This window comes from Colletotrichum paranaense (assembly GCF_030867605.1).
Source record: "Colletotrichum paranaense strain IMI 384185 chromosome Unknown Scaffold_7.1, whole genome shotgun sequence".
In the NCBI taxonomy this organism is placed as follows: domain Eukaryota; kingdom Fungi; phylum Ascomycota; class Sordariomycetes; order Glomerellales; family Glomerellaceae; genus Colletotrichum; species Colletotrichum paranaense.
This window is the reverse complement of record NW_026848965.1, coordinates 1,554,297-1,581,488: the sequence shown is the minus strand read 5'-3', so window position 1 is coordinate 1,581,488 and position 27,192 is coordinate 1,554,297. Positions and strand designations below refer to the sequence as shown.

General features: G+C 53.1%; 10 protein-coding genes across 10 annotated transcripts; 6 read left to right on the top strand and 4 right to left on the bottom strand.

The window, feature by feature from the left end:
- Positions 1-129: 129 nt before the first annotated feature.
- On the top strand, positions 130-3,128 carry CPAR01_09359 (uncharacterized protein; the record flags this gene model as incomplete). Its single annotated transcript, XM_060493624.1, has 7 exons — positions 130-247; positions 316-1,045; positions 1,097-1,254; positions 1,313-1,676; positions 1,735-2,085; positions 2,162-2,796; positions 2,860-3,128. The coding sequence occupies 7 exons, from the start codon at positions 130-132 to the stop codon at positions 3,126-3,128; spliced, it is 2,625 nt and encodes an 874-aa protein (XP_060347754.1).
- A 253-nt stretch (positions 3,129-3,381) lies between these two features.
- Positions 3,382-5,052, bottom strand: CPAR01_09358 (uncharacterized protein; the record flags this gene model as incomplete). Its single annotated transcript, XM_060493623.1, has 1 exon — positions 3,382-5,052. One exon carries the CDS (start codon positions 5,050-5,052, stop codon positions 3,382-3,384), a length of 1,671 nt encoding a protein of 556 aa, XP_060347753.1.
- A 293-nt stretch (positions 5,053-5,345) lies between these two features.
- Positions 5,346-6,411, bottom strand: CPAR01_09357 (uncharacterized protein; the record flags this gene model as incomplete). Its single annotated transcript, XM_060493622.1, has 3 exons — positions 5,346-5,551; positions 5,686-5,941; positions 6,352-6,411. 3 exons carry the CDS (start codon positions 6,409-6,411, stop codon positions 5,346-5,348), a joined length of 522 nt encoding a protein of 173 aa, XP_060347752.1.
- A 1,874-nt stretch (positions 6,412-8,285) lies between these two features.
- CPAR01_09356 (Zn-dependent hydrolase) lies at positions 8,286-9,164 on the top strand (the record flags this gene model as incomplete). Its single annotated transcript, XM_060493621.1, has 1 exon — positions 8,286-9,164. One exon carries the CDS (start codon positions 8,286-8,288, stop codon positions 9,162-9,164), a length of 879 nt encoding a protein of 292 aa, XP_060347751.1.
- A 747-nt stretch (positions 9,165-9,911) lies between these two features.
- CPAR01_09355 (uncharacterized protein) lies at positions 9,912-10,370 on the top strand (the record flags this gene model as incomplete). The annotated part of the gene is made up of 1 exon (XM_060493620.1): positions 9,912-10,370. The coding sequence occupies one exon, from the start codon at positions 9,912-9,914 to the stop codon at positions 10,368-10,370; it is 459 nt and encodes a 152-aa protein (XP_060347750.1).
- A 324-nt stretch (positions 10,371-10,694) lies between these two features.
- CPAR01_09354 (uncharacterized protein) lies at positions 10,695-12,092 on the top strand (the record flags this gene model as incomplete). Its single annotated transcript, XM_060493619.1, has 3 exons — positions 10,695-10,721; positions 10,785-10,956; positions 11,014-12,092. The coding sequence occupies 3 exons, from the start codon at positions 10,695-10,697 to the stop codon at positions 12,090-12,092; spliced, it is 1,278 nt and encodes a 425-aa protein (XP_060347749.1).
- Positions 12,093-12,350: 258 nt separating this feature from the next.
- On the bottom strand, positions 12,351-13,018 carry CPAR01_09353 (uncharacterized protein; the record flags this gene model as incomplete). Its single annotated transcript, XM_060493618.1, has 2 exons — positions 12,351-12,500; positions 12,611-13,018. The coding sequence occupies 2 exons, from the start codon at positions 13,016-13,018 to the stop codon at positions 12,351-12,353; spliced, it is 558 nt and encodes a 185-aa protein (XP_060347748.1).
- Positions 13,019-14,223: 1,205 nt separating this feature from the next.
- Positions 14,224-16,800, bottom strand: CPAR01_09352 (uncharacterized protein; the record flags this gene model as incomplete). Its single annotated transcript, XM_060493617.1, has 4 exons — positions 14,224-14,919; positions 14,971-15,143; positions 15,196-15,273; positions 15,324-16,800. 4 exons carry the CDS (start codon positions 16,798-16,800, stop codon positions 14,224-14,226), a joined length of 2,424 nt encoding a protein of 807 aa, XP_060347747.1.
- A 2,867-nt stretch (positions 16,801-19,667) lies between these two features.
- CPAR01_09351 (cutinase) lies at positions 19,668-20,384 on the top strand (the record flags this gene model as incomplete). The annotated part of the gene is made up of 1 exon (XM_060493616.1): positions 19,668-20,384. One exon carries the CDS (start codon positions 19,668-19,670, stop codon positions 20,382-20,384), a length of 717 nt encoding a protein of 238 aa, XP_060347746.1.
- Positions 20,385-22,558: 2,174 nt separating this feature from the next.
- On the top strand, positions 22,559-26,816 carry CPAR01_09350 (phospholipid-translocating P-type ATPase; the record flags this gene model as incomplete). The annotated part of the gene is made up of 2 exons (XM_060493615.1): positions 22,559-26,307; positions 26,372-26,816. The coding sequence occupies 2 exons, from the start codon at positions 22,559-22,561 to the stop codon at positions 26,814-26,816; spliced, it is 4,194 nt and encodes a 1,397-aa protein (XP_060347745.1).
- Positions 26,817-27,192: the final 376 nt, after the last annotated feature.

Sequence of the window (27,192 nt, the reverse complement as noted above, 5' to 3'; positions counted from 1 at the left end):
GCGATCCTTCAATATTTTCCTCTTCGATACCCATTTCCCTTTTTCTAAGTCGACATTGTGTACTACACGACCATAACTTCACCCTCGTCAACCAGAAACCCACCCCTCAGCCTACTTCGAGAGTCTAAGATGTCGAAGCGAAATACCATCAGAATGATAGAGGATGATCCCGTTCCTCAAGACTACCTCCCATCCTACGAGACGGCGATCAACGAGGGGCTCCAGCAACATAGCGAAAGCGTCGGAAGTAGGAACCCTAGCTGACCCATCTAATAACACCTTTGAATACATCCTAATTAGAGAAAATTACAATAGCGGACGGTAGAATTAACGTAAACCTCGATTCGCGGCTGGCGACGACCCTCGCCCGCTTTGTCCCTGACTTCAAAGACCCAGCCCAACTGGCACAAGCAGCAGCAGCAGAGGGCCCCCCGCCAGAGTACTTCGAAGCAGCAGAGCGCTTCGCCGAGAAGAAGACGTTCCCTGTCAAACTCAACATCGTCATCCAAGTTGTAGGAAGTCGCGGCGATGTCCAGCCCTTCATCGCGCTCGGAAACGAGCTCCAGACGTACGGCCACAGAGTACGCGTTGCAACACACGACGTCTTTGATGATTTTGTCCGCAAATCCGGCCTCGAATTCTACCCCATCGGCGGTGATCCTTCCGAACTGATGGCCTACATGGTCAAGAACCCAGGCCTGATCCCGAGCTTGAAGAGTTTGAAGGGCGGCGATATTCAGAAGAAGCGGAAGATGGTAAAGGAAATGCTGGAAGGGTGCTGGAGGTCTTGTATCGAGCCTGATACACAGACTGGTACACCTTTCGTGGCGGATGCAATTATTGCCAATCCGCCGAGTTTCGCACATGTCCACTGCGCCCAAGCCCTGGGTATTCCGCTACATCTCATGTTTACCATGCCTTGGAGTAGCACGAGAGCATTCCCGCATCCCTTGGCCAATCTCAAGTTTGGAGACAAGGGAGTTGTTGACCAGATGACGGCCAACTTTGTGTCCTACAGCGTCGTTGAGTGGTTGACATGGCAAGGGTAAGCAATTGTCTGGCTGTCTTTGGTCTCTCGTGCTGATGATTATTACAGCCTCGGAGATGTCATCAACGATTGGAGAAGGACGATCGATCTTGAAGAAGTGCCGTTTTCCGAAGGCCCGGTTCTCGCAGAGTCGCAGAAGATTCCATTCACATATTGCTGGTCCCCATCACTTGTACCAAAACCCATCGACTGGCCTGCCTATATCGGTAAGATTTGTCCATTGCGCAAGACTGTAGGTGGATATGGTACTGATCTCTCGCATAGATGTTTGCGGCTTCTTTTTCCGCGAACCCCCTCAGTACGAGCCTCCCACCGAGCTCGCAAACTTCCTGAAGAATGGACCGACTCCCATCTACATCGGCTTCGGCAGTATCGTCATCGACAACCCCGACGAAATGACAAAGATTCTTGTCGAGGCTGTCCGCGCAACGGGAGTTCGCGCAATTATATCAAAAGGCTGGAGTAATCTGGGAGGTATCGATGCTGATGACATCCTGTTCCTGGGGGACTGCCCCCACGAGTGGCTGTTTGCCAACGTCGCGGCAGTGTTCCACCATGGTGGCGCCGGGACCACGGCTTGCGGCCTCTTGAACGGAAGGCCAACCACAATCGTCCCCTTCTTTGGCGAGTGAGTACTGGAGAGTGATATGAGGGGTCCCATTCAGTTCGAAACTAACAGTTTTCAGTCAGCCATTTTGGGGAGACATGGTTGCCATCGCAGGCGCTGGGCCAAAGCCTATTCCACACAAGCAGCTTAACGCCCAAAACTTGGCTGATGCGATTCGATTTTGCCTCACACCGGAAGCCGCGACCGCAGCTGGCGAACTTTCGGCCAAGATGAAGACTGAGAATGGTGTGGCCACAGCAGTAAAGTCATTCCACGCAAACTTGCCCCTTGAACTGCTTCGGTGCGATGTTTTCCCCAACCAGCCGGCAGTGTGGGAGTTCAAGAGAGGAAAGAAGCATGTCAGACTATCGAAGCAAGCTGCGGGGATTCTTCTTGACCACCTCAAGATTGGCCAGAAAAATATGTCACCGTGAGTGCCAATAACCTTGAGCGTATTTCGTCATTGCTTAGTGTATACATGTATTAATGACAACCCCGACTTCTAGACACGAGACGAAAACATACATCATCGAGAACCGGCGGTGGGATCCCGTCACAGGCACCGTTTCCTCCTTGATGGGGGTCGGATACGGCATGGTCAAGGGAGCCACTGACATCGTCGTCAAACCCGTCCAAGTCTACAATCAACGAACCAAACTCAAAGCCGCAGAGATGGAAGACATTGAGAGGAGAAGCGCCAGAAGCGTCTCCAGCTTAGACGTTCAGACGCCGCCCCGATCCCCGAGTCTCGCGCCTCCGCAATCCGACGCTCTCGATCGACCCCGAAGTGCCGGCCGAGGCTGCGGAAGCACAACAGGCGCGGTCTTCAAGGCATCGGCTTCCGGTGTTGGCACATTCTTCAAGTCTTACGGCAAGTTCTACCTCGATGTGCCGCTGGCTGTTACGGAAGGTCTCCGTGAGGCGCCTAAGCTCTACGGTGAGAAGGTCGAGGCCCGCGCTCCCATTACAGATTGGAAGTCCGGCGCTATGGTCGGGGGAAAAAACTTCGTGACCGGAATCGGGGGTGGGTTCGCCGACTTGTTTTACCAGCCGTACAAGGGCGGACGAGATGGAGGTGCCGCGGGCGCAGCGTTGGGCGTCGGCAAGGGCGTCATGAACATGGCCACAAAGACGGCATCAGGTATGTATTCGAAGGTAATTCTTCCTGCTTGTCGACTCAGAATGCTAACCTTTTGTGAAACAGCCACTCTCGGGATTGTCGCGTACCCCGGCCAGGGTATTTACCAGAGTATTCGGACAGCAGTCAAGTCCAAGACCCGACAGAATATTGCTGCTGCTAGACGAGTCGAGGGCGAATATCTCGCCCGTAACATGGAGGTTGATATTCATCAGACACTACAGAGGTTCGATGAGATTTGCCGCGCCAGCGAGAAGGGCAAGGAGCGTGAAGGTGGAAACTTTTTTGATTTTGGAAAGAAGGGAAAGGACAAAGATACCCATGCGACTTTTTAGATAGAGAATAGAGACTGGCTCACCATTTTCCAAATTCAAGTGCAGGGATTTGGGACTTGACAGTCATTAAGTGATCTATTCAAGGCCGGCTGACCGGGTATCAAACTTCGCCAGCATCATAGCTACCATCTAGTATTTTGATTACATGTAAGAAAGTTATACGCGCACATTATTCTAGAATCTACGTTGGATGGGATTTTTACCCCCACTTCCAAAGTCAGTCTCCCTCCATCTGATGATCCGTTGACCTTAATTATCTCCGAGCCATGAATCTCATTTTCATAGGGTGTGCCGGTGGAGCCACTGGTTCGACTGGTGCCGCTGGCGCCTCTGCTGGAGGGTTGATTGGTGTGAACCCAATGGGAGGGACCTGATGAGCAGGGGGCGCAGCCTCAGTGGGAGGCGCCATGTGGGCTGGAGGAGCAACTGCCGGGGCTTCGTGAACGAGAGGGGCAGCAGCAGGTGTGTGTACCGGCATGGCCTCAGCAGGAGGCGTATGAACGGGCATTGCCTCGGCTGGCGGCGCTTGGTGAACCGGCGGGGCTACCGGGGCATGGTGTGCGGCCGGTGGAGGTGTATGGACCGGAAGAGCCATGGTGTGGGCCGGCGGGGAAGCTTCATGAACCGGCGGTACTGCTGGTGCCGCTGAGGGATGCACTGCCGGAGGTGGGGAGGGTTGGTGGCCCAAGACTGGCGCTGCGATTGTTGTTGCGCAGTGGCTGACCGTCTGGGTGACATGGACCGTTTGATGGATGACTTGGGGAGGTTGTGTTATGTGTACCGTCTGCGCAGGCTGAGGAACATGAATCGTCTCCTTGATGATGTGAGGAGGCTGCGTAACGTGGATTGTTTCCTTGACAACGTGGGGAGGCAAAGTGACATGAACTGTTTCCTTGACCACCTGCGGAGGAAGGGTGACATGTACCGTCTCCTTGACGACCTGAGGCGGCAAGGTTTGGTGGATTATCTGAGGAGGCAAGGTAACGTGTACAGTCTCCTTGACTGGAGGCAAAGTGACATGTACGGTTTCTTTGACTATTTGAGGCGGCAGAGGCGGCAGAGTCTCCTTGATTATCTGGGGAGGCTGCGTGACGTGAACCGTCTCCTTGATAACCTGAGGTGGTTGGGTGATATGTATAGTCTCCTTGACCACTTGAGGAGGCAAGGTGACATGGACCGTCTCCCGGACAGGAGGTAGAGTGACGTGAACGGTTTCCTTGACAATCTGAGGTGGCAAAGTCTCCTTGATGACTTGAGGCGGAAGAGTCTCTCTGATGATTTGAGGAGGTTGAGTGATGTGCACCGTCTCCCTGATGACTTGCGGTGGCTGAGTGACGTGGATTGTCTGAGGAGGCAGAGGAGGTAAAGTAACGTGTATCGTCTCTTTCACCACCTGCGGAGGTTGAGTTACGTGAACAGTCTCTTTAATCACCTGAGGAGGCTGAGTGACATGGATTGTCTGAGGGGGAAGGGTAACATGGATTGTCTCCTTCACAGTTTGAGGAGGCTGAGTGATGTGGACGGTCTCCTTGACCACCTGAGGAGGAAGAGTTTGGACCTCCTTCTTCGTTTCTGTGATGTGTATTGTCTCCTTCACCACCTGTGGGGGCTGAGTAATGTGTACGGTCTCTTTGATTGTTGTCGGAACATGAACCGTGACGTGTACGGGTATCTTTTCGTGGATAGTCTCGATTTGGTGTATCGTCGTCGGGACGGAAACGTGGACTGTCTTCACTTCTCCCGGTAGCGTGACGTGTACCGTCTTGTGAATTGTTGTAGGAACATGAACGGTCTCGTGGACGGTGTGTACAATCGTCTCGGTCTTGGGCTCGCATTGCTGCTGGGCTGGAGGCGCTGGCGGAGGGTTGGCGGCTGCCATAGTCGACAGGGCGAGCCATGAGATGACTCCGTATCGTGTGAGCATCGTGTCTTCGTCGAGTAGTAAGGACTGTTGTAATAGGACTTGAGCTGATTGTCGTTATTGAGCAAAGAAAGAAAGACACAAGAAGAAATAAAGGAACGTATGAGGTCTGAACGAAGTCGAGATACCGGTCTCTGGATGAAATGAATCGAAGTAAACAAAATGTAGCCAAGTGATGAAATCACGAGATGGCTACCGAGAAACGAATGAAGACGGGCGCGCGGGTGAATGGAAGAGGTGGTGACAGTCCTGCTGATCACTGCAGACCAAGAATGGAAGGGGGAAAAGTCATTATATCAGGAGGGGTCTGGTTCATCGTCGCCTTGGCTGATGAACATGGCCCGCTGCTCGCAGCATCCGGTGCACGGAATCTCGGATGCACGGGTTGTTGTGATGGCACGTCTTTCTGGATCTCGGTCAGGTCTGGGCATGGGACTGTTGGAGCTTGGTGTGAAGGAGTCGCGCGAGGTATCGTCATTCGTGGAGTGCTGTGACGAGGGCCCTAGGCGAATGTGTAAGAGACGACGCGGTGCTCGATGGTGTCCATGGTGATGTTGGACTCAACCTGGCAGCGGTGAGCGTGTTATTCAAGATCGGGTACAAGTTGGACTAACAAGCCAGCTGCGTATGTCTTACCACCCAAGATGGGATCAAATGTCGCGCTGCCATCCGAAGAGTGATGGTAAGGATCCGCAAGAAGGGATGAAAAACTAGGGACGCTCTGTTTTAGGTTTGCGGCTCTCGCAGGGGAGTATAGCCAGGGCTGAATCTGACGAGCAAGTGAGGTTGAAGAACACCAGGGCACAGGCAGTCGCGAGGCTTGGCCCGGATGCACGGGAGGCTTGGTATGCTTGGGGGCACAGGGGGTAGCTTTCCTCGCCTTTGTTGACCCCTTAAGATCAGAAGTTCTTGTCCGGAATCATATGCTGCCGTTCGTGAGCACGAAATCTCCTAGTTCTCCTCATGGCTGAGCTGAAAAGATGAAACTGAGAATCGTCGGATGATCGTGGCTCTGCAAACGGCTTCCAAGGCAGTAGGTTCTACAATGGCAAGTCGATCCCGATAATCATTCTTCCCAAGAGATCACCGTGATAGAATGTTGGTTGGCCAAGGCTCTTGGTGTTCATGCCATGATGGACACATTGACAACCAGGTAGCAAAAGTCGTTAAATCCCCTGGGTCGCCGCACAACTTTCTTCTTTCTTTGCGCTTCTGAAGAGTGAAGTCTGGTATCGCATGAAGCCATACGGGAATGTTTTCTTCTCCACAGACATCCACCCCCACGAACGGAACCTGACACACGTCAGCAGCTATATCCTCAGGCTTTCCGAGGACGAGACGAACGTGGGTGGTGGCGTTCATGGATGATCGGGAAGCATGGTTCACTACATTGCAACGTTGGTGGAAAGCTCACCAAGCTTGCGAGTCCCAAGCTCCTAGTGCGTGTGAGGGGCTAGTTGAATTCTCCAGGTTAGGCGATGCGAAACCCCCGCCAAGATTAAGCCCCTGTAAGAGCCACAATTGGAGATCGCGAGCAGACGTAAAAATTGGGCTGTGCGAAACAAAATCAGGTGAGATTCCACTTGGAAGCCTAGCTGATGGACCAAACCAGGGCAACAGGATGATGCCTTGGGATGGTTCCGAAGTTTCGAAAGACTGACAAGGGGAGGTTGTCGTGGTGGTTAGCAGTCAAAAGAGGTTAGGTTGGAGAAATTGGAGGTGACAGAGGCATAGTTTGGGTTAAGCATTAAGGTTATTTTGTTAGTGACCTCATCTGGGGCCCGTCCGCCCCCCTTGAACGGTATCCCGGCCGCAGGTCGGCTTCAAGGTGACCCGGACCCCTTGCGGAGGCCACGCAGGGGTCGAATCTATGGGATACGGGTCTTTTCGCGCGGTCTTACATTATCATCGTCGACATCTGGAAATCAGTAGATACGACATTGCTCACGTTTGCTCAATGCAATTGTTTAGCATTATTTAAACCTTGTGAATCCCTCGTTGTCTTACGAAACTCGGCTACCCCTACGCTTCAGATGTACGAGTCAGACGCCAGCAAGAACGGAGAGAGCTGTCATAACGGTCGAATCGAAAGCGAAGATGGACTGTCCATTTCAGCGAAGCCATTTTCGGACACGGTTCCAAAGCTAAGGTACTGCCAGGAAGTCGGATGGTTGGCTTATGTTCGCTGAGTGGCAGCTCTCGTACATGCACTCTCTCGGAGTATTGAAGTGCATATTTCTATCACAACAGCTTCCACGTGCAATTATTGTTACATGCCTCAATCGATAGTTGGGTAAATGTACATGTGATCCGCGTTATGAAAGTTGAATGCATTCCATAAACATAAAATTTCTCAAAGTCGAAAGCTCAGGTCTTGCATATAGAGCCTTTAGCACCTGGACAGGAGTCAACACAGTGATCAGTCATGTGCTGTTGTTGTGCGAGAGCATTGGCTCTCAGTGATCGCACAGTCCCACCGCTGCATTATTATTATCTTAACTCCATGATGGGATGCATTGTCCCGAAGAAAAGTGCTTGGCCATTTACATGTTTCTCCAGAATATCGCGGTGAAGATAGTAACACTTCAAAGATGATTGACATCAAACTCAGTAGTGCTACAGGTAACCTCATGTTTTCTCAGGCTACGGTGTCTTATCTAGCTCGGCTTCTAGCTCCCTTGTGCCCCTCTCAAATGTTACAACCTGGAGAAGTGGCGTTTGGCGGGGTCGTCGGTCCCAGAATCCGATTCCCAACCCATTTTGGTAGGACGGGTTTCGGTATTATCGACTATCCACCAGAACTTGGAATAGGAATTCCTTTGCACATATGTGCTGAGTTGCCTTTGATCCTCCCTTTGAGGAACTATGTCAGTGCGGCTTGTCAAGATGGGAGCTTGCTTGCAGTGCTCTAATTCCTCGCATAATCAACCCCGCTTTGACTCTTGGTCGCTAAAAAAAGCTGACGACTTATCCAAAGTTACTTCACTAGATCATCCATCTGATCTACACTGCTGCACTCAGCTTGAAAAAACGATTAATCAACATGCAGTATGCCTCGATCCTCGGTTGGCGTGATGGCTGTCTTCAAAAGGCCTACCGGCTTTGGAGCTGGCTTCCGTCATTCGAATAAAAGCGTCCGTCAAACCACTGTGATATCTAGAACTACTGCGCAGAAGCCACTCGCATTGCTGTAAACTCACCCATCATTCTGCTACAATAACCCGAGTCATATAGAAATGGCCGACCTGAGATCCGCCGTCTACGTCGCACCGCCGATTCCCAGCAAAGTTCCTGGCACGAACGCAACCGCAACATGGTCCCCAATCTCATGCACCCTCATCTACTCGGCAAACGAAGCTGTCTTGGTAGACACGCCCATCACTATCAAGCAGACAGAGGAACTCATTGCCTGGATCGAGAACATTGCACCAAAGCGGAAGCTCTCATACATCTACATCACCCACGGCCACGGAGATCACTGGTTCGGCATACCTCTCCTGCTGAAGCGCTTCCCGGAAGCCGTTCCCGTCGCTACGGTGGGAACCATCAAACACATGGAGCAGCAGATTGAAGATGAAGTTTTCAGGCAAATGTGGGAGGCCCGCTTCCCAGGCCAGATCTACCGCCCCTTCACTCTCGCACGGCCTCTGTCCCCGAAGAGTGGTGGAATCTTTAAGCTCGAAAACCGGTGGGAGTTCAAAGCTATTGAGTGTGGCCATACTGACACCTATGACTCAACCGTTCTCTGGGTCCCCGACCTTAGACTCGCCGTCTGCGGTGATGTAGTCTATGGGCAGTGCCACCAGATGTTGATGGAAGCCAACACGAAAGCCAAGCGCGAGGAATGGATCAGGGCAGTCGAAATCGTTGAGGCGCTTGAGCCTGCTTATGTTGTGGCTGGTCACAAGATGGCGGGTGAGACTGACGGAATCTGGCACCTTGCTGCGACCAAGAAGTATATACAGGACTTTGGAAAGATCCTCGAAAAGAACCCTAAGACTGAGAAGGAGCTGTTTGTGGAGATATTGAAGATGTATCCCGAGAGATTCAACCCGGGAGCCGCGCGTTTGGGTGCCATGGGTGCTTTCCAGGTTCCAAGGGAGTCACGTATTTAGGATGAGGCGCGCGAGGGAATGATGAGAATCCAGTGACGGTTGCCGTTACAACCTAAATGCGTCAATGGTGATTGATTGATATGTCGTAATGTGCCAATTTTACGTTTTGAGAGTGAATGTCCGTCGCTATGCCACCGGAAGAATGAAATGCGACAGTAGAGTGGCACCATCTTGGGATGGATAGCGCGATAATTCGTACGCCATTTGCGTAAAGGTTTCTGGTCAATTTACCGACGTAAGAGCAGCAAGTACTATACCGTTGATGTGTGTTTGCAACTCAGGAGAATTTCGAAAGCATCACCAGCGCGTCTCCAATATCTGCTCCTTGCCATGTATTTGTGATCCAGCATCAACTAATGTCGCGAACCTCGGTGCTCATAGATCCTGTTTGGCGTAATGATCGAAGACGAGTAGAGCATTAACACCTGATTGCGGGGTTTGCATTGCGAGGGCACATCGGTGTGCCGTTTCAAAACACCATCTCTTGATCGACGCTGGTTCGGAAGCTCTGATTACTGATATGCATTGGCCTCGCAGTCGTGGCATGCACGGATCCCGTCCCGGAGCGGTATTAGTCCACATCGGCCGGTAATAGCGAAAGCCGGCCGACGCCTCTCCAGTCTGGATATCAAGAAGACTATTTGTGTTGCTTAATCTGTAATAAATCCATGTATAGTTTCCCACCAACCATACATATGTTAATCATCGTCAGCACCTTATCAATCAAATCAACAAAAACGATTCAAAATGCCTAAATGGGTCTTCAACTGCAACACCGGCGTCTTCACCACCGCCGAAAAGAAACAAATCGCCGAGGGCATGACCAAGCTCTACACCAGCGTCGGTCTACCCGGATTCTACTGCCACACGCACTTCATCGAGCTCACCCCTGAAAACATGTACGCCGGCGGGGAGACGCCCAAGGCCTTGACGACCGTCTCCATCTACCACATTGCGCGCGGCTTCGATACCCCTCAGGTCGAGGCTTTCTTCTTCAAAGCTCTGGATGATATACTGAGGCCCATCTTGAAGCCAAAAGGGATCGAATGGGAGTCTGGGATTTATGAGGCGAGGAGGGAGTTGTGGAGGATTAATGGGCTTGTGCCGCCTGAGACGGGGTCGGAGATGGAGAGGAAGTGGGCTAAGGAGAACCGGGTTACGGATGAGGAAGATTTGTTGAAAGTTCAGAAGCTTTCTAGATTGTGATGCAAAACATCGAAGCCTTGTATTGGGTTTGGGCAAAAGGTACTAGGCAAAGCCGAAGAATTGAGCTGGTCTCAATTCTCGACATGTAATAGTTGTCAAAGCCTTGAAAATAGCCCCCCTTACGTGACTCTCCAGTCATCTCTTGATCGGATAAATCAATACTTCATACACATTATCATTACTAAAACTTGCACGTAGCCTATGAAACGCAATCAACTTTAAGCTGTGGTAGTGGGGTCAGACCCAGGAGGTGCAGCCCCAGCACCTCCTCCAAGCACAATAGAGAAGACCACTGGCGTGTTTGGCAGGATCTCGGTCGTTGCAATGGACACGAGATTCGAGCTCGTTATGGTAGGTGTCGTTGTTATAGTACTGGGAAACGTTGTGGTGCTGGGTGTCTGAGGGTCTGAAGAGCTCGCCGGTGAGGCTGGTGAACTTGACGGAGAGCTAGAAGGCGTAATAGACAGGGAGGATGATTCAGGAGATGAGGGTGCCCGAGAGGTGGTTGAGGCACTCGCTGGTGAGCTTGACGACGAGCTGGGTGTGGATAGGGATGTCGAGGAAGTTGGCGAAGAAACCGGGATAAGTGAGTTGGGCAAAACCGTAGACGAGGAGGTCGACAATTGAGTGGATGATGAGGAAGGCGGGGCGGATGAAGAGAAGCTCGATGTCGTCGTGGACCGGGAGCTTGAAGGGGCAGTCGTGGACGAGCTTGATGCACTCGAACTAGAGATGACGGGAGTCACCGATGGCGGCAGCGATAAAATGCTTGTCAAGGTGGTTGAAGGCAAGGTGATGACCGTGGTGGAGCTAGACGGCAGTACTGGGGGCAAAGTTACGGGTGTGCTCGTTGTGCTCGTGCTTGGGCTAGGTTCCGGGGTGAAGGTGGTCGAAGCAATCCTGGATGTGTTTGTGAAAGGGAAAGGCGCCGTAAAAGAGGTTGACGTTGAGGACGTTGAAGACCTTGTTGAACTACTTGATGAGCTTGTAGAACTTGAGGAGCTTGTGGTTGAAAAAGGCGAGGTTGATTGGACCGCAGCGCTGGAGCTGGAGCTGCTTGTAGTGCTTGAGCTTGTCGTACTGCTAGACGAGGATGATGACGATGACGGACTCATAGAGGTCGACGTGCTAGAAGGGCTGGAGCTGCTTGATCTACTGCTACTCGTTGCAGACGACGTAGGAGAGGGGGTGATGGATGAACTCGACGAGGAGGTTGACGAGCTTGTCGTGCTCGAAGACCTCGAAGAACTAGAAGATGTCGTGGAACTGCTAGAGCTTGAACTCGATGTAGTTGAAGAGATCGTCGAGTTGGAATATGTACTCGTTCTGGAACTGCTGGGGCTTGAAGAAGGGGATGAGGTGATCGACGAAGTAGAAGACGAGCCTGTGCTAGTTGAAGTCGTCGAGGAACGCGTAGATGATGATGATGATGACGACAAGCGGGAGGAAGAAGATGAGGAGGAGGAGGAGCTCGTGGACGAGCTACTCGATGACGAAGTCGTACTTGTGGTCGTTGATGACCTGCTGGAGGACGTTGAGGTACTGGATGTCGTGCTAGTGGTCGAATTCCCACTTGACGACAACGACGACGAACTAGAAGAGGAGCTGAAGGAGCTGGTGGTAGTCGTTGTACTTGAGGTCGACGATGAACTTGAAGTAGTAGAGGTCGAGGACGAACTCGAAGATGAGACCCCGAGAGCCCTCACTGCAAACACCTCGTAGATAACAGTTCCAGTACTTGGACCACCACAAGAGTATCCAGTATCAAAATAACAGGATGTCGTGCACAGATTATCATCGGGTCCAGTCGAGAAGATGGGATTGATATCCTGAGAAGAACTCGGACTCGGGGGGGAACAATAGCACTGTTGGTAACTGCCTATGAAAGCAAAGTTTGACCCGAAAGAACTACAGCTCTGCTGGCACTGTGTAGTGTTGCCAATCGCGTAAACGTAGTTTGTTCCGACAGTACCAAAGTTGCTAATGGCACCGCACCCTCTGTAGCTGTAACGGAAGCGAGGAGCTCTGTGTTGGAGGGTGGTGGTTGGTGCCGCACTTGTGGTGGTTGAAGTCGAAGTCCGCGTGGAAGACGTCGAGGAAGAGGTAGTCGTAGACCTTGTGGAGCTGCTGCTGGTCGTTGTGGTCGTTGTGGTTTTAGTAGAGGACGTCGATGTCGAAGTTCTGGACGTGCTGGTGGAGGTTGATGATGTAGTGGTAGACTGGTAAGCAAATTGGCGAACCCCATAGACGTTATAGATGACATCGCTTCCATAAGTTCCTCCACAAGCGTATGTATTGTTGTTGACGCAAGCAACGTTGCAAAGAGCGGCGTTGGGGTTTGGCACCGATGCGAGAAGAGGACTCGGTGAGCTGTTCGGGGTGTTAGGATCCGAACACCAGCACTGCTGACCTCCGTCGTTTCCCGTAGCAGAGAACGCAGAGCCGTAGGAGCTGCAATCGCTCTGGCAGCCGATGACATCGCCTTGTCTGTAAGAGGTGACATAGGGAAAGACTGAAGCGAAGTTCGTGATCTTGCCGCAGGCGCCGTAGATAAAGTTGTACTGTGGTGAGGCCTGTGTTACTGCGTGAACGACGGGTGATATGAGTCCCAGGCCGGCGGCCAGGATCTCGAACTTAGGTATGTGCATGCTCAGTTATGATTAACAGAAGGTCGTAAAAGTAGACGAACGGTTCACAGCAGTGCCCTCCCTCTGGTGCAAAAGCGAGGGTGGCTAGGTATGCCTGAGTTGGAGTACCATTGACAGGCGGTAACTTGCAAAAGATTTGACATGCAGAGGAAATCCTGAGCTGAGGGGCGCCAGGGAGCCGGAGGATCTGGCCAGGTATTTGATCGGGCCGTGGTAACCTAGATGGCATCACATGGAATCGAAATCCGGCTCAGCTGCTTCGGAACATCATCAAATTGGGCTGAGTCCTTTCGAACTCGGTTCAGTTCTTGGCATGGAACTACATAACAAAACGCGTCTAGCACATCATCCGATATGAACGCCTCTCGCGCCCAAGGCCCGACTCGAGGGCCGACCAGAGAGGGGGGGAGATGGTAAGGCACGGAGAGGAGGCAAAAAGAGAAATGATGATCACGGCGGATTAAAATTGCGGGAGAGGCCCTCATCGTGAACGGCTGAGACGTTAATTCTAATCCAGGTTCCAGTCTGTGTCTCGATCAGACCTTGGACCCTGAATCCTGGGCAATTCGGTCCAGGATAAAGTCTTTCTTGGACTAAATTGGCAAGGAGGCAAGCAAACCTGCGTTCCAAACCGCTTCAGCCCTGAATAGCTCGCTCCATTTTCACGATGCCTGCCATCCAAAGTGAGTTAATACGGTGGGTCTTCTCGGACTCTTTGCTCCCTTTGAATGATGCTTGAAGCTAAATGTTGACAAACCCGCCGGCTCGTATTCCAGGTCAAAGTAGCCTCTACCGGCATGTTGATACTTGGCAAAAACCGTGTGCCAGCAAACCGGGTAGCAGGGTCGGGTGTAACATGAACCGTCCAGACCGTGTAACCTGCTCACATTCCAGCGGTTGAATCCACGTGAGCCCACGCATAGCAATACCACACGCCACCATTCCCCTTGCTTCCCTCCCTTGGTGCGGTGCGGACCGAATTTGATACGCCAGGGACCCCCAGGGACGCCTTCAGGGCTCTTCGAGAGGTTAATTGAATCATGGAGCCTCGCGCTCAGCTAGCCACTCATGCAACGGTGAAAACTTGATCGATGAGGGAAGCAAGTGCCGCGCAAAATCAACGTCACTCATACACCCGGCTGAGAAACGGTTCTTAGATCGTCAAGAGGATGCGATAACTTTATTGATGCAACTAATCCTTATCCTCAAGTGGACAGGGCCAAGCAGGCATCGACAGCTTGCCCGACTCTTCCCTGTTTCTGGTGTACCACGTCCGAAATGATCTCCCTGTCAAGATCGGGAAACATCCCTTGCAGAGTCTCGACAACGTTATTGTGCTCTACCCTGCTCAAACGCTGAGCTTCAGCAACTTCGGCGCTTGCCTGCCTCGCTGCAGCTTCTTCCGCTGACAGGTGGTGACGGGAAGATGGTGGCCGCCCATCGGGTGATATCTCGGCGCTCGGCCTAGGCGACAGTCGCTCGGAGGATTCTCGCGGCCTCGACGTTGGTCTTGATGCGTTACTAGGTACAGGCGGCGCAGGAGACGGCTCATCCGAAAACATGCGGCCGATTGTGCTAAGAGGCTTCTGTATGGAACGAAGAAGCCCCGTTATGGGCGCTTGGTCGTCTGATTCTTTTCCGCCTTCGTTCGATGACGTCGATCGACGGGGTGTAGACGACTCTCCCATGATGTCTAGGGAAGGCCTCGTCGAAGATTCCCCGGTCTGGTACCCGGTTGATGACTTCTCCGAGAAGACGGGTTCTTGAGCAACAGCGGGCGAGTCAAGACGGTGTTTTTCAGCGATCGCAGATACCGCTGCTTCGACGTTCTTCTCGAACTCCTCGTCGGTGATGGTTAAGGTTGTCCGATCCATATTCTCGATAAACTGAATGGCACCCATCTACGTCACGTAAGCATTGTGTAGCGTAGCTACAGTCACAATGTGACCTACCAGTGATGAAAGGTAGTATCCGGCTTCACCACCCAGCTTCTCCTGGTTTCGGAACCGCAAAATGTACTGAACATTTGACACCAGATGTTCAGGGTTGGCTTGGAGGACAACATAGATGAGGAGGGGCATAAACGAGTCGGCTGAAGAGTCCGACTTTGAGTGCTTGAGCAGGCCTATCAAAGATCAGTCCCCAAAGTAGCGACATGATGAAGAATAGCGACATACCGAAGATAACTTTGCAACAGTTCAATACGCAAATGATCTTGTCTCGCGGCGCTCGATATGACTTGATCTTAAGGATTTCTTTGCACAGTCAGCGGTCAGAGCTATGTTGAGATTGGGCGAGTAGGTACCTTGTTGGGCGAGCTTCAAAAATCGCTTGCCGCTATCACCGGCTGGCGGTATGTCAAGGTGCTCCTCCCGAAGCCAGGCATAAATGTTGATCTTTTGTGTCAAGATATCATCTCGTTCCACGTCCTCTTGGTGTTGACCACGCCGGCCAGGCCCCATTGGTCGCTCCCCGCCTCGTCTTTTCGGTTTCGCCCCAGGTATAGGCTGTGGAGGAGGAATTGCCGGTGAGAATGTCTGTGTGTAGAGCCTATTCATGACCAGCTTCTCCATTCCTTCACGAGCATTGTCAAACTCTGCGTCGGAAACGTCTCGCCACACTTCACATTGCGCCATTTTGTTGGCAATGAAGGCAAGGAAGTCACTGATGATTTTGACTTGCTCGTGTACCATCCACTGTCGCTTTCCAAACTCTGATAAAAAGGACTTGAGGTATCTAGCGACTGGGTCCGCCTTCTTGTTTCGTAGTTGTTCTAGGAACCGATGGAAGTCGAATGGCAGCGCCGGCTCTGGCTCGGGTTCAGGGGGTGGCGGCCTATGTACGGGCATACCAGGAGACATCTGGGAGTCGATGCTCATCTGCCGATCATCGTGGGACCGCGCCGGTGTCGCCGGTGGCCCGTCTTTAGGAGGCACTGGCGGCCCTTGGTCATCAGGTGCTCTTTCTTTGGAGAACATGCTAGCTGGGGAGGCTGATTGTATTCTTAGACCCTGAAGCTCCTGTACCTGGTGTGACAGTGAGGGTACCAGTGGCTCGAGGCTAGACTTCCGAGGTGAATGCTGTATGCCAGGGCTACCTAGCATAGGCGAAGCAATCTCCAGCCTTGGGCTCATGACTTCTTCAGCTCCAGGACCCCCACCGTCGCCAGTAAACTGCTCCATGATACTCTGGATTTCGGATCGCGACCCATTCTCTTGCTCATCTTCGCTTGCATATCTGCGCTCGTCGTAGCCAGCATCAGATCGTGTAGGGGATGCAGAGGTAGGTCGGCGTTTGGCATTTGAGGGGGTTCGAGAGGGAGGCTGGGATGTTCTCGGGGTTGGAGGTGTTGGATCGACGTATGTAGTGGACTCGATAGTAAGAAACTGTGTGGCAGTCTCGGCAGGAAGAGGACTTGTGGGCTTCAAGGTCGCTATTGACGAACTCATCGGTTCCGGAATTGTCACGGGAGCAGGTTTGGACACGGTCTCGGGCGAGTCCTTGTGAGGTTTATCGCCCACGCTTGGGTCATCTTTCGTGGTGGCCGTTGTGACCGGGGCGTCTTCGCCAAAATCGATCAGATCGTCGGTCGCTTGTTGTTTGCCTGCTGCTTTTGCTGACAGCACGGGCTGTTTGTCTTCAACATGGTGGTCAAGCTTGAGCAGCTCCGTTTCAGCCTTGGACCCCGCGGTCTCGGCGCTCGTCACCTGGGCGGCGGCAGTGTCATTCTGGGGGGCGCCAGAGAGGCCGGAGGAGTGATCTGAGGGATCTGTAGAAGACATACACCACAGATATCGTGTAGTATCGTTGTTCGTTTTTGGTGAGCTCTAGTCAAGCCGAGCAGCGGGGTTCGGCGTCGGTTTGGGAGAGGCGAGGCTCGAGCTCAGCAAAAGGCGGAGGGAGGAACTGTCGCTGACATACAGGTGTGGCGGTGGGATTAGTCGAGCTGTGAGGGCCGTGGCTCGGTGTAGAATGGAAGCAAAGATCGAGAATCAGCAGATCCAAGACCCTGGCTGCAGATGGGAGGTGTTTGAAGGTTATCGGTGGGAGGTGTGTTGCTGAGCTATCACGGGAATGGGATCAGCAGTCCAAGGTAGCAGTGGGTTGGCCGTGTAACGGCGGAGAGAAGGCTGAGAATGTTGGTGTGCAACGGTAGAGATCCCCACAATTCGTGGGGCGTGGCGGGCCTGGAACTGCACGCTCGAACGCTCACACGCTAAGGTACGACGAGTGACTGACAGCAGGAAAGAGAGCGGGCGACTTTTGGCCAGAGTTTTGCCGGAGATCCAGGGTCCCCAGGTGCAGAGGGTCCGACCGACGTCACTCAGGTCCCTTCCCGTCCTTCTTTCCTTCCCTTCTTCTAATCCCCAAGTGGGGTTACCGGAAGCAATATTGTACCGTTCCGGTCCATACACGTGACCCTGAAGTCATGCCGTATCGGAGCCGAGCGAAGCCCTGCTTTAGACCGCCCGGATCCGGATGGCTCCACTGCACGCCGCCGAGTCCCCGCTGTCGTTCCTGGCTTGTTCTTCCGTCCCGGCGCACGGAGCTCCTCTGAGGCCTGTTACGTCTCATCTTCCCCTGACATCGGCAAGGAAGCAACCTTACCTGTTAGACCTCAACCTCGGCCCATAAACACTGCATCGCCGTTGTCGACTCATTGGTGCACCAGAGGAGCTGAACCGCCCATGAATCCAGTAGAATTTCTGCTCTCTCCTCCCATTTATGATAAGAATCAATCAACCAAACTGTCGGATCGGCGCAAGGGAGCATGTCTCAAAACCTCTCGCAGGTCTTTCTTATTCGGGGTGCTTTGACGGATGGATTTCACATCTTTCTCATTTTGTTTAATCTCCATTCCTCTGCGACTGCACCGTTGACTGACCCACGGCCGAGCAAGCAAACGTTTTTGACATCTTCTTGCTTTTGCTCACCGTCCGGTCGGTATCCCTTCAATGAGCCAGAACAGCCCATCTCCATTTTCTTTATTTCGTCTGCCCTCTCGGGGTCCAGAACTCTGCGTTTCCCGCGTCCGAATCCCGTTGTCTGACATTACGCTCGGTCCTCTGACAAGTGTCAAGCGGCGAGACCTTCTTTCTTCTCCAGCCCAAAAGAGGATTTGACTTGACCTCCCCGAGCCGGCCGAAGCCCACCACACCAGACGTCAGACCCGGGATGAGAGCGTGAAGTCTTACCTGTCAGAACGAAGCGCTGGTAGTAGGCAGCGCGGGCTCTGAGTCGCCAAAAAACCTTCGGGCTCATCCTTGTTCAGGAGTCTGCTTTGTGATCAGTTTCTCGTTTCGATCCGGTCATCTCAAGTTTCAGGTTGGAACTTCTAGAACGTATCCTGTTCCTCCCAACTCAAGCGGTCCACAACGGACGCCGTCAAGTTCGCAAGCTACACTTTTATCGACAAGCGCCGTTCTCGTGGCAGGGGACCTCGTGGTTGATGGATCTCACCCTTTCCCTTTTCTCTCTCCTTCTTTGGTTTCCCCTCAGTGGCAGAGACATCGTGTGGGAGGGTCACTGACAGCTGGCTGGTCTGAAGCCCGTGAAGCCTGATGTTAGTCAGTCTCAATCTAGCGTTCACTGTCACGAGGGCAGGCACTTTCTTTTACTTTTCTAGCTTCCTCTGGGCATCTGGAGTCGAGAAGCTTTATGCTTAGCTGCGTGAACGTTGTGCTGACAGCAACCACAACGGCACGTCACATCTCACTGATGCTTTTCTTATTCCTGAGCTGATGAATATTGACCTTCTTGTCGTTCGTTATGTTGGATAATACGAGGCCCATCCGAGGCCTTCGGCTGCATGAGGCCCGAATGATAGAGTTCTACATTCAATTCCCCTAGTCCCCGAGCCTTGTCGATGCTGGGTCGTTCTCTAAAACAATATCTGCGAAACGGCGGTCCTCCTCCCCGAATGAACCAAGCATGAGGGGCTCTCGACCTTATCGGATTTAGGCTACCGAAGAGAAATCAAGCAAGCCATGCCTCGGTCCACTCGATCCTGCCTCCTGCCCTTTGGATCTCCGATAAACGACATCGACCAGGCTACATGCTGGATGCGCCACTAGCCAGGGGAAATCCAACGGGATGGCGTTGTGGAGTGGTCTTCCCGATGGCTTGGCTGCCGCATCCTGGAGACCTGCGACCGTGCTCCTCCGGGAAGGGAGTCGTGTTTCCCAAAACGGACAGACTTGCGATTTGGACAGTCCACCTCGACCTGCGCCTCAGGAGATCCCATCGACCCCAGATGCATCTTACACGCCAAGGGACACCTTCGGGGACGTCTCTTGCTTACTCGAGTTGATTCGAGAGATGCGACTGGCCCGGACGTTGGGAGCTATGGGACGAAAGTGACTTGATGTGGAAACGCCAACAACGGCCGAGGCGGAGGTTTGCACTAATCGTCATCTCAACAACAGCCCAACGGCGTGGGTTGACGTGCAGAAACTCTCTGTATAAAGGTTGCGGCCAGACCCTTTGACTTTATTCATCTCATCATCATCATCACCACATCTCATCTACAACACGCAGCACTCAGCTCGCTTACATTCCAAGCCCCGGTGGCAGTCATTCTCTTCCGCGACGCTGTATCTCAGTCTGCTCTGTGAGCCATTCTCTTCGACCTTCTCTCAAATCCATCACGATGAAGTTCTCCGCCATTCTCGCCCTCGCGTCTATCGCGGCTGCGTTCCCCACGCTTTCCGAGCCCGAGCTTGATGAGCGGGACATTCTTGAAATCGAGGCCCGCGATATCGAAGCCCGCCAGCGCGGTCGTGTCGGTTCCACCGCCAAGGAGTTCTCGACTGGCGGTTGCAAAGACGTCGTTATGGTCTTTGCTCGTGGCTCTACCGAGATCGGCAACATGGGTACCATTTGCGGTCCTCAAACCGCCAACAACGTCAAGGGTCAATTCTCGAGCGTGGCCGTTGAGGGAGTCGACTATGCCGCTGGTCTCTCCACTAACTTCTTGCCTGGCGGCGCCGACCCCGCTGGTGTTGCGGAGATGAAGAGGATCATTGGCGAAGTCAACAGCCAGTGCCCCAACTCCATGATGGTCGTCGGCGGCTACAGCCAAGGTGCCGCCGTCACTCACCGCGCTGTCGAGGACTTGCCCCAGGCCCAGAAGGACCAGATCGTCGCGGCCTTCATGTTCGGCGACACCCAGAACACCCAGGACAAGGCCCAGATTCCCAACTTCCCCAAGTCCAAGACCAAGATCATCTGCGCCCAGGGCGATGCCGTCTGCAAGGGAACCCTCACCATTCTGCCGGCTCATCTATCCTACGGCAACCAGGCTGGCAACATGGCCGACTTCATCAACCAGAAGCTCACTGCAGCTGGCGCGCAGAGGCGCAAGTAGACGCATATCACGATTGTCATGTTTATGAGGCGGAACTAGGGGGAACATTTCATGAGTATCCATGTACACACTGTGGCTTTGCATGCATTGAGCGGCGGCCTTATTTTTTCTTCTTGTTTCTACTTCTCTCTACAGGCATAAAGAGATATCCATTTCTACAGTTCACATATTTGGGAAAGGCATTTTGAGTGTGTTTTGAAACAGTGCAATAATTAGCTACCACGCCTCCTGGATTTGGTATTCTGGCGACGGAATATCCGGTGAGAGCTTGGGTTCGCCTTGGTACTTTACCTGAGGCTGGGTACAGATTCATGGGAGATGGGCAGCCAAGACACGCCCCAGACACTCGTTGATCGATGTGTAATAAAGAAGAAAATTCTCCGAACCTTGTGCTCCATCTTGAAAAATGTGTGCTGTGCTCTGTGACAGTTGATGAATGAAGGGCCCGGCATTTCGGGATTCAGAAGGACGGGGTTATGCTGGCGACGGGCAGGCGACGGGCAGGCGACGGGGAGGAGACGAGGAGGCGGAGGAGAACGTTGACGTACAGTGCTTACGTAAGTCAGTATTTTGGTGACACTGTACGTACCTCTGGGATATCTGGCCCTGCCGCGCCTAATGACTCAGGCAGAGGCACAGCTCGTCGCACTGTGGTGCGGCATCTTCTGACATCCCGCTGCTTCTTCCTCCATCAACCGTCAAACCTTCAATTCCTCTGTCTCCCCGATGCCTTGTTCGATTTTTCATCTCCGGTTCGCACTTCGAAGCACATCAGATGGGATGAAGGTATCATCGATTCTCCCGTCGGCAATGCATAGAGGCGCTCAGCTGGAAATGATAAACACATGCCGACGGCGGCGGCAGTGATTAACCTCCATCAAAGGCCACCATTCCTCTTCAAGGCGGCCATGAGAATTGTGTGTGCGTGATACTCCACCAATGTGCGACGTTGCGACAAAGGGTGTTGCCTGTTCAGCTTTCGCCCGAACTTTTTGCCCACGTATGACACTCGTCGGAGAGAGAAAGGCTGAAGCGTGGCCTTACGCTCCCAGGGCTGGCCGGCTGAAAGTCTGAAGACTCCAGATGGCATCCGTGCTCGACCTTTGCCATTCGCACCTCGGACGCCTTGTTTTCTCCGGACGCACGGGGCCTCGATGTTGCTTGCTGTGGGATCCGCGGATCAACGTGGACGGGACGGGGGGGAAACATGATTGTTACCAATACGCGGAGCCGCCTAGCAGAATTTATTCCATCAGCCACCCGTTGCGCCGATCTACCTAAACAAGACTTCAAGATGGAACAAGGCCAGACAGTTCGGGTCCGGTTGACCGGTTCGCGGCTAGCGACGCTTCGAGCAGTGTGTCCGAAGCCAAGCCATGCGTTGGACGGAGTTCATCCGTGGCGTCAGCTCGTTGCTTTCTTGGCGCCGCTGCTTTGGAAGGTGAGTGAGCGCAACCTTAAGCTTTCGCCCATCACCGCACGCACCGCACGTGGGGAAAAGACTTCACTGGCAGCTGGCAGATGACGGCGTCGAGCTTCTTTTCGAACTCTAGAAGAACCTTCGGTCGACTTCAATCAGAATGGCCTGGCCGCTCGATCTAATCAATCGAGTCCGAGAATGCACACTTGCACTAGCAGCAATGCCCACCACAAATATCCATCAATGACCAGCGAGAACCCCGGCCAGTGTGCCCACCACGTGGGGAGATCAACACGGGATAATAGTACCAACGGGGAATCCGCCCGCTGATTTCTGCCCTGGAGAATCATCGCTGATTGATATCTTTAGCCACCGATTACGCCTGCTCCCTCTATGTAATTTCGCCAGTTTTCCTTGGCAGCCCACCTTTGCGCGGGATGCAGGACGTTATGACGAACTCGGTGCCCGCTGTTTCTTCTCCATTGCCGCTCCCTATGGGTTTTCCTCTCCTGTCATCGAACTTGGCCGGGGAAACACCAGAATGGCAGTGTGCATCGTCGAACTCTCTGCTCTGGACGTTCGGACTCGTTGAGAAAATCGGATGATCTCGAGTGCTGCATTCAAATTTGCTGCACCCTTCCGATCTCCGTAGGATCCGAACCGATGCGACCGCTCGTTTTTCGCACGGAAATGATCCATCACGCAAGACGCGACTCTTGCAATTGTCACTCGCTCAATTAATGCCGCCGCTACGATGAACGAGAAACCAACGACTGAACCACCGACCGTGGGCGATGCGTCGCGGCCCGGTCCCGACGAAGCCCCCGACAGAGCGCGGTGGCTGGGCGCTAATTCGAGGCGCGATGCTGTGATGTGGTGCAAGAGTGTATTTTTCGAGGTTGTCCTAGGCCGAAAGACATTGCCGCCTTCGAAGAATGGCCGCATTATTCCACTACAGCTGGACCAAGATGCGCCCCTAACGGACGAACGACGAGGCGGGCATCCCTTCCTTTCGAACACCATCCGAACTTCCCGATACACTGTTTATGACTTCATCCCGAAACAACTCTTCTTCCAGTTTTCCCGAATTGGCAATTTTTATTTCCTCTGTGTGGGCGTCCCGCAGACCGTGCCTGGCCTTTCTACCACGGGAAACTTTACGACGATTTTGCCGCTACTTTTCTTCGTTCTGGTCACTGTCGCAAAGGAAGGATATGACGATTTCAAGCGCCACCGGCTAGACAAGGTGGAAAACGCGGAGACAGCGCGTGTGCTCAAGCACTCGAAACATCACAACACTAGCTCGCAGACCTGGCAGTCTAAGCTTCGAAGCACTCTCCCGGGAGGCTCTCAAGTACTAGGCGCCGGCCAAGCAGTAGATGATGGGCCCTGGATAACAACGAGATGGTGTGACATCGAGGTTGGCGACCTCATCAACTTACGAAGAGACGATCCGGTCCCTGCCGATATCGTACTGCTCCATGCCGACGGCGAGAACGGCCTTGCTTATATCGAGACGATGGCCCTTGACGGCGAGACCAACCTCAAGAGCAAGCAAGTTTCGGCTGCACTGGAAGGACGCGATTCTGTCGAGAAGATCGTGGCCTGCGATGCCGAATTTGTGGTCGAAGACCCAAACCCTGATCTTTACAAGTTCGATGGTCGAGTGACTGTCAACGGAAAGTCGCTACCACTGACTTCCGCCGAGGTTATATACAGAGGCAGTATTCTGAGAAATACGGCGTCCGCGATTGGCATCGTTGTCAACACGGGGGAGGAGTGCAAGATTCGCATGAATGCTAATCAACACCCCAAAGCCAAGAAACCCGCGTTGGAGACCGTAGCCAACAAGATTGTCGTTTCCCTGGCGCTCTATGTCATTATTCTTTCTGTCGGCTGCTCCATGGGATATGTATTGTGGCAGCGGTCGCAGGAGAGAAGGACATGGTACCTGAATGGTGCTGAAGTCAAGTTCTACGAAATCATCATTGGTTTTATCATCCAGTTCAACAATGTCATTCCTCTGGCGTTGTACGTCAGTCTCGAGATCGTCAAAGTCGGACAGCTACTCATGCTCAATTCCGATGTCGAGATGTACCACGTCGAAACGGACACTCCAGCTCGATGCAACACGAACACCATCCTCGAGAACTTGGGCCAAGTCGGCTACATCTTCACCGACAAAACAGGCACACTGACGGAAAACGTGATGAAGTTCCGCAAACTAAGCATCGCCGGCACAGCTTGGCTGCACCAACCGGACGTCGAAGTTGCAGATGGCGATAGCGAAAACAACAGCTCTGTAGACACCCTGTTTGAGGCTAAGGGGATCCCGCGCATTTCAACCCAGCACATTCGAACCGATGCCATCGTAGACGACTACGTTCAATCTCCAGCGACTCTCGGCAGACCATCGATGGCTCGCTCACGAGCACCATCTACGCGAAGGTCGTCTTCCCAGTGGAGATCCACGGGCCGTCCGGACCATGTGCAGCCCGACGTCACTACCAGCGATCTTCTAGAGTTCATTGCCCTGAGGCCTCATTCTCTGTTTGCGAGAAGGGCAAAAGACTACATCCTTGCAATGGCACTCTGTCATACCTGCCTCCCGGAAATCCGCAACGGCAAGGTCGAATATCAGTCTTCTTCTCCAGACGAGCTGGCCATGGTTAGGGCAGCACAAGAGCTCGGCTATACTGTTGTTTCGCGGACTTCGTCAAACATCACCTTACGACAGAGCTCGGAAGCCAGTGATGCAACCAAACACATGACATTCCAGATCTTGGATGTCATCGAGTTCAGTAGCCACCGGAAGAGGATGTCTATTGTCGTGCGGTATCCCGATGGTCGGATTTGCATTATCTGCAAAGGTGCGGACTCGGTGATCTTGCCGAGACTCAAGATGGCTAGCATGGCGTTGCAAAAGGCCCAGGATGTGAGGCAAAGCGCGGACCTTGAACGCGAACTTTTGCGCAAAAGTGAACAGCATGAGCCGAGAATCAGCATTGGTGGTCGTGCTAGCATGTCTTTGCGAAGAAGCATCGGAATCGCACGCGGTACCCCAGGCCCGAGTGTTCGGCCCCCTATGGACCGCAGCCAGTCTTTCGAGACGAGCAAATTGCGCAAGTCGGGCGACCTCTTGCGGCCGTCCATCAACATCCGCACGACTTCTTTCGAAGCTTCGGGGGGTTCTTCTCCCACTTTGCCATACCAAACACCCGAAAAATTCGCCTTCCTTGACGAACCCGCCATCGCCGACGACTCGACCATTTTTACCAGATGTTTCAAGCATCTCGACGATTTTGCCACCGAAGGCCTACGGACGCTGCTTTTCGCTCAAAAGTTCATCTCGGAGCAGGACTACCTCACCTGGAAGAAAGCATTCGACGCCGCATCTACCAGCTTGACGGATCGCCAAGACAAGATCGAGGCTGCAGCGGAAACGATCGAGCAGTCCTTCAACCTCGTCGGTGCTTCGGCGATTGAAGACAAGCTTCAACAGGGCGTTCCGGAAACCATTGACAAGTTGCGGAGGGCGAACATCAAGATCTGGATGTTGACAGGCGACAAACGTGAAACAGCCATCAACATTGCCCATTCAACCCGCATCTGCCAACCAGTGTCCGATCTGTACACTCTGGACGTCACTAAGGGAGACCTTCAGGGCCAGCTCGTGGCACTGTCCGAAGATTTGCACTCTGGCTGTATCCACAGTGTTGTCATTATCGACGGGCAGACCCTGGCGACGATCGAGAAGTCGGACGACTTGACAGCTCAGTTCTACTCGGTGGTCCCCTTTGTCGACTCTGTCATTTGCTGTCGAGCATCTCCGGCGCAGAAGGCGTTGATGGTCAAGACTGTTCGCTCCCAGCTACGAAAGCTGAAAGGTCGAATGGGCCACGGTCTTACACTTGCTATTGGTGACGGCGCCAACGACTTGGCAATGATCTCTGCTAGCCACGTCGGCGTCGGCATCTCTGGAAAGGAGGGTTTACAAGCTGCTCGAGTAGCCGACTATGCCATCGCTCAATTCAGATACCTTCAGCGACTACTTCTCGTGCACGGTCGGTGGAACTACGTGCGTACGGCCAAGTTCATATTGTGTACCTTCTGGAAGGAGATGTTCTTCTACCTCCCCACGGCCCTGTATCAGCGCTACAACGGTTATACAGGTACTTCATTGTACGAAATGGCTAGTTTGACTGTCTTCAACACGTTGTTCACCAGTCTGTGCGTCATCTGTCTTGGGATCTGGGAACAAGACCTTAGCGCAGATACCTTGCTTGCCGTTCCCGAGCTTTATGTGTACGGTCAGCGAAACATGGGTCTAAACCTGGCCAAGTATGCTGGCTGGATGCTGTCAGCGGCAATCCAGGGCGTGATGGCGTACTGGGGCGTCTGGGCGGGTTACGTCTGGTTTGCGCACTCGAGTGACCAGGGCCTTTACGCCGTTGGAAACTTGGCGTTCACTCTTGGCGTTGTCTGGATTAACTACAAGTGCTTGTAAGTGGAAAATGCACACTTGTTCTTGTCTGAAGGTGAAGAATGAAGACTAACTCTGTCGCAGCATTCTCGAGACGCACCACAAATCGGGTGTCGTGATAGGATGCTTCCTCCTCACCTTCTCCGGATGGTGGGCTTGGCAAGGTTTCCTCTCGTCGATCTATACCCGCGCCCCGTCAATCTACGCCGTACGCGATGGTTTTTCAAAGACCTTTGGTCGGGATTGGACATGGTGGCTGACGTTGATTGTAATGGTCACTCTCTTCATCCTCATGGAGACCATTTTCCGCACCCTTCAGCGTTCTCTCATCCTCGCGGGGATGTGGAGGTGGCCTTGGGTTCGTAAAGAGGACGACGTTTGTGCGGATGAGTGGCGTTTGGAGCTTTGGCAAGAACTCGAAAAGGATCCTATTGTGAGGGAGAGGCTGAAGAGGTTGGCCAGTGATGAGGAGGAGGCGGAGGATTGCGAGGAGGATGTTGTGGTTGGCGAGTCTGAGAGGGCGGGTTGAGTCATTCCTTTGCAAGAGATACCCCTTCTGTTCTATGCACTTCCTCAATAGCTTGAAAATATGCAAGCTGCCTTATCCAACTGAACAAAAGACATTCCAGGGGTGTTCGGAGGAACAAGTCATGTATTCGCAACCTCGAGTCTAGCGCGGAGGTAAACCCATCAAAAACCCGATGGCTACTAGGTCCTGGGTAGTGTACAGGTGCTGTCTCCAACCCGGCGATGCCGGGATAAGGCTCTCCATACCGGATCCGAGGGCCCCACACGACGGAGCACCGACCCGGGTGGGAGCTTACAGTGCCGTGGCAAAGGACAGTGCACCATACTCACAACCAATCATTTACGCCAAATTACGACAAGCCGGGACTGAATTAGTC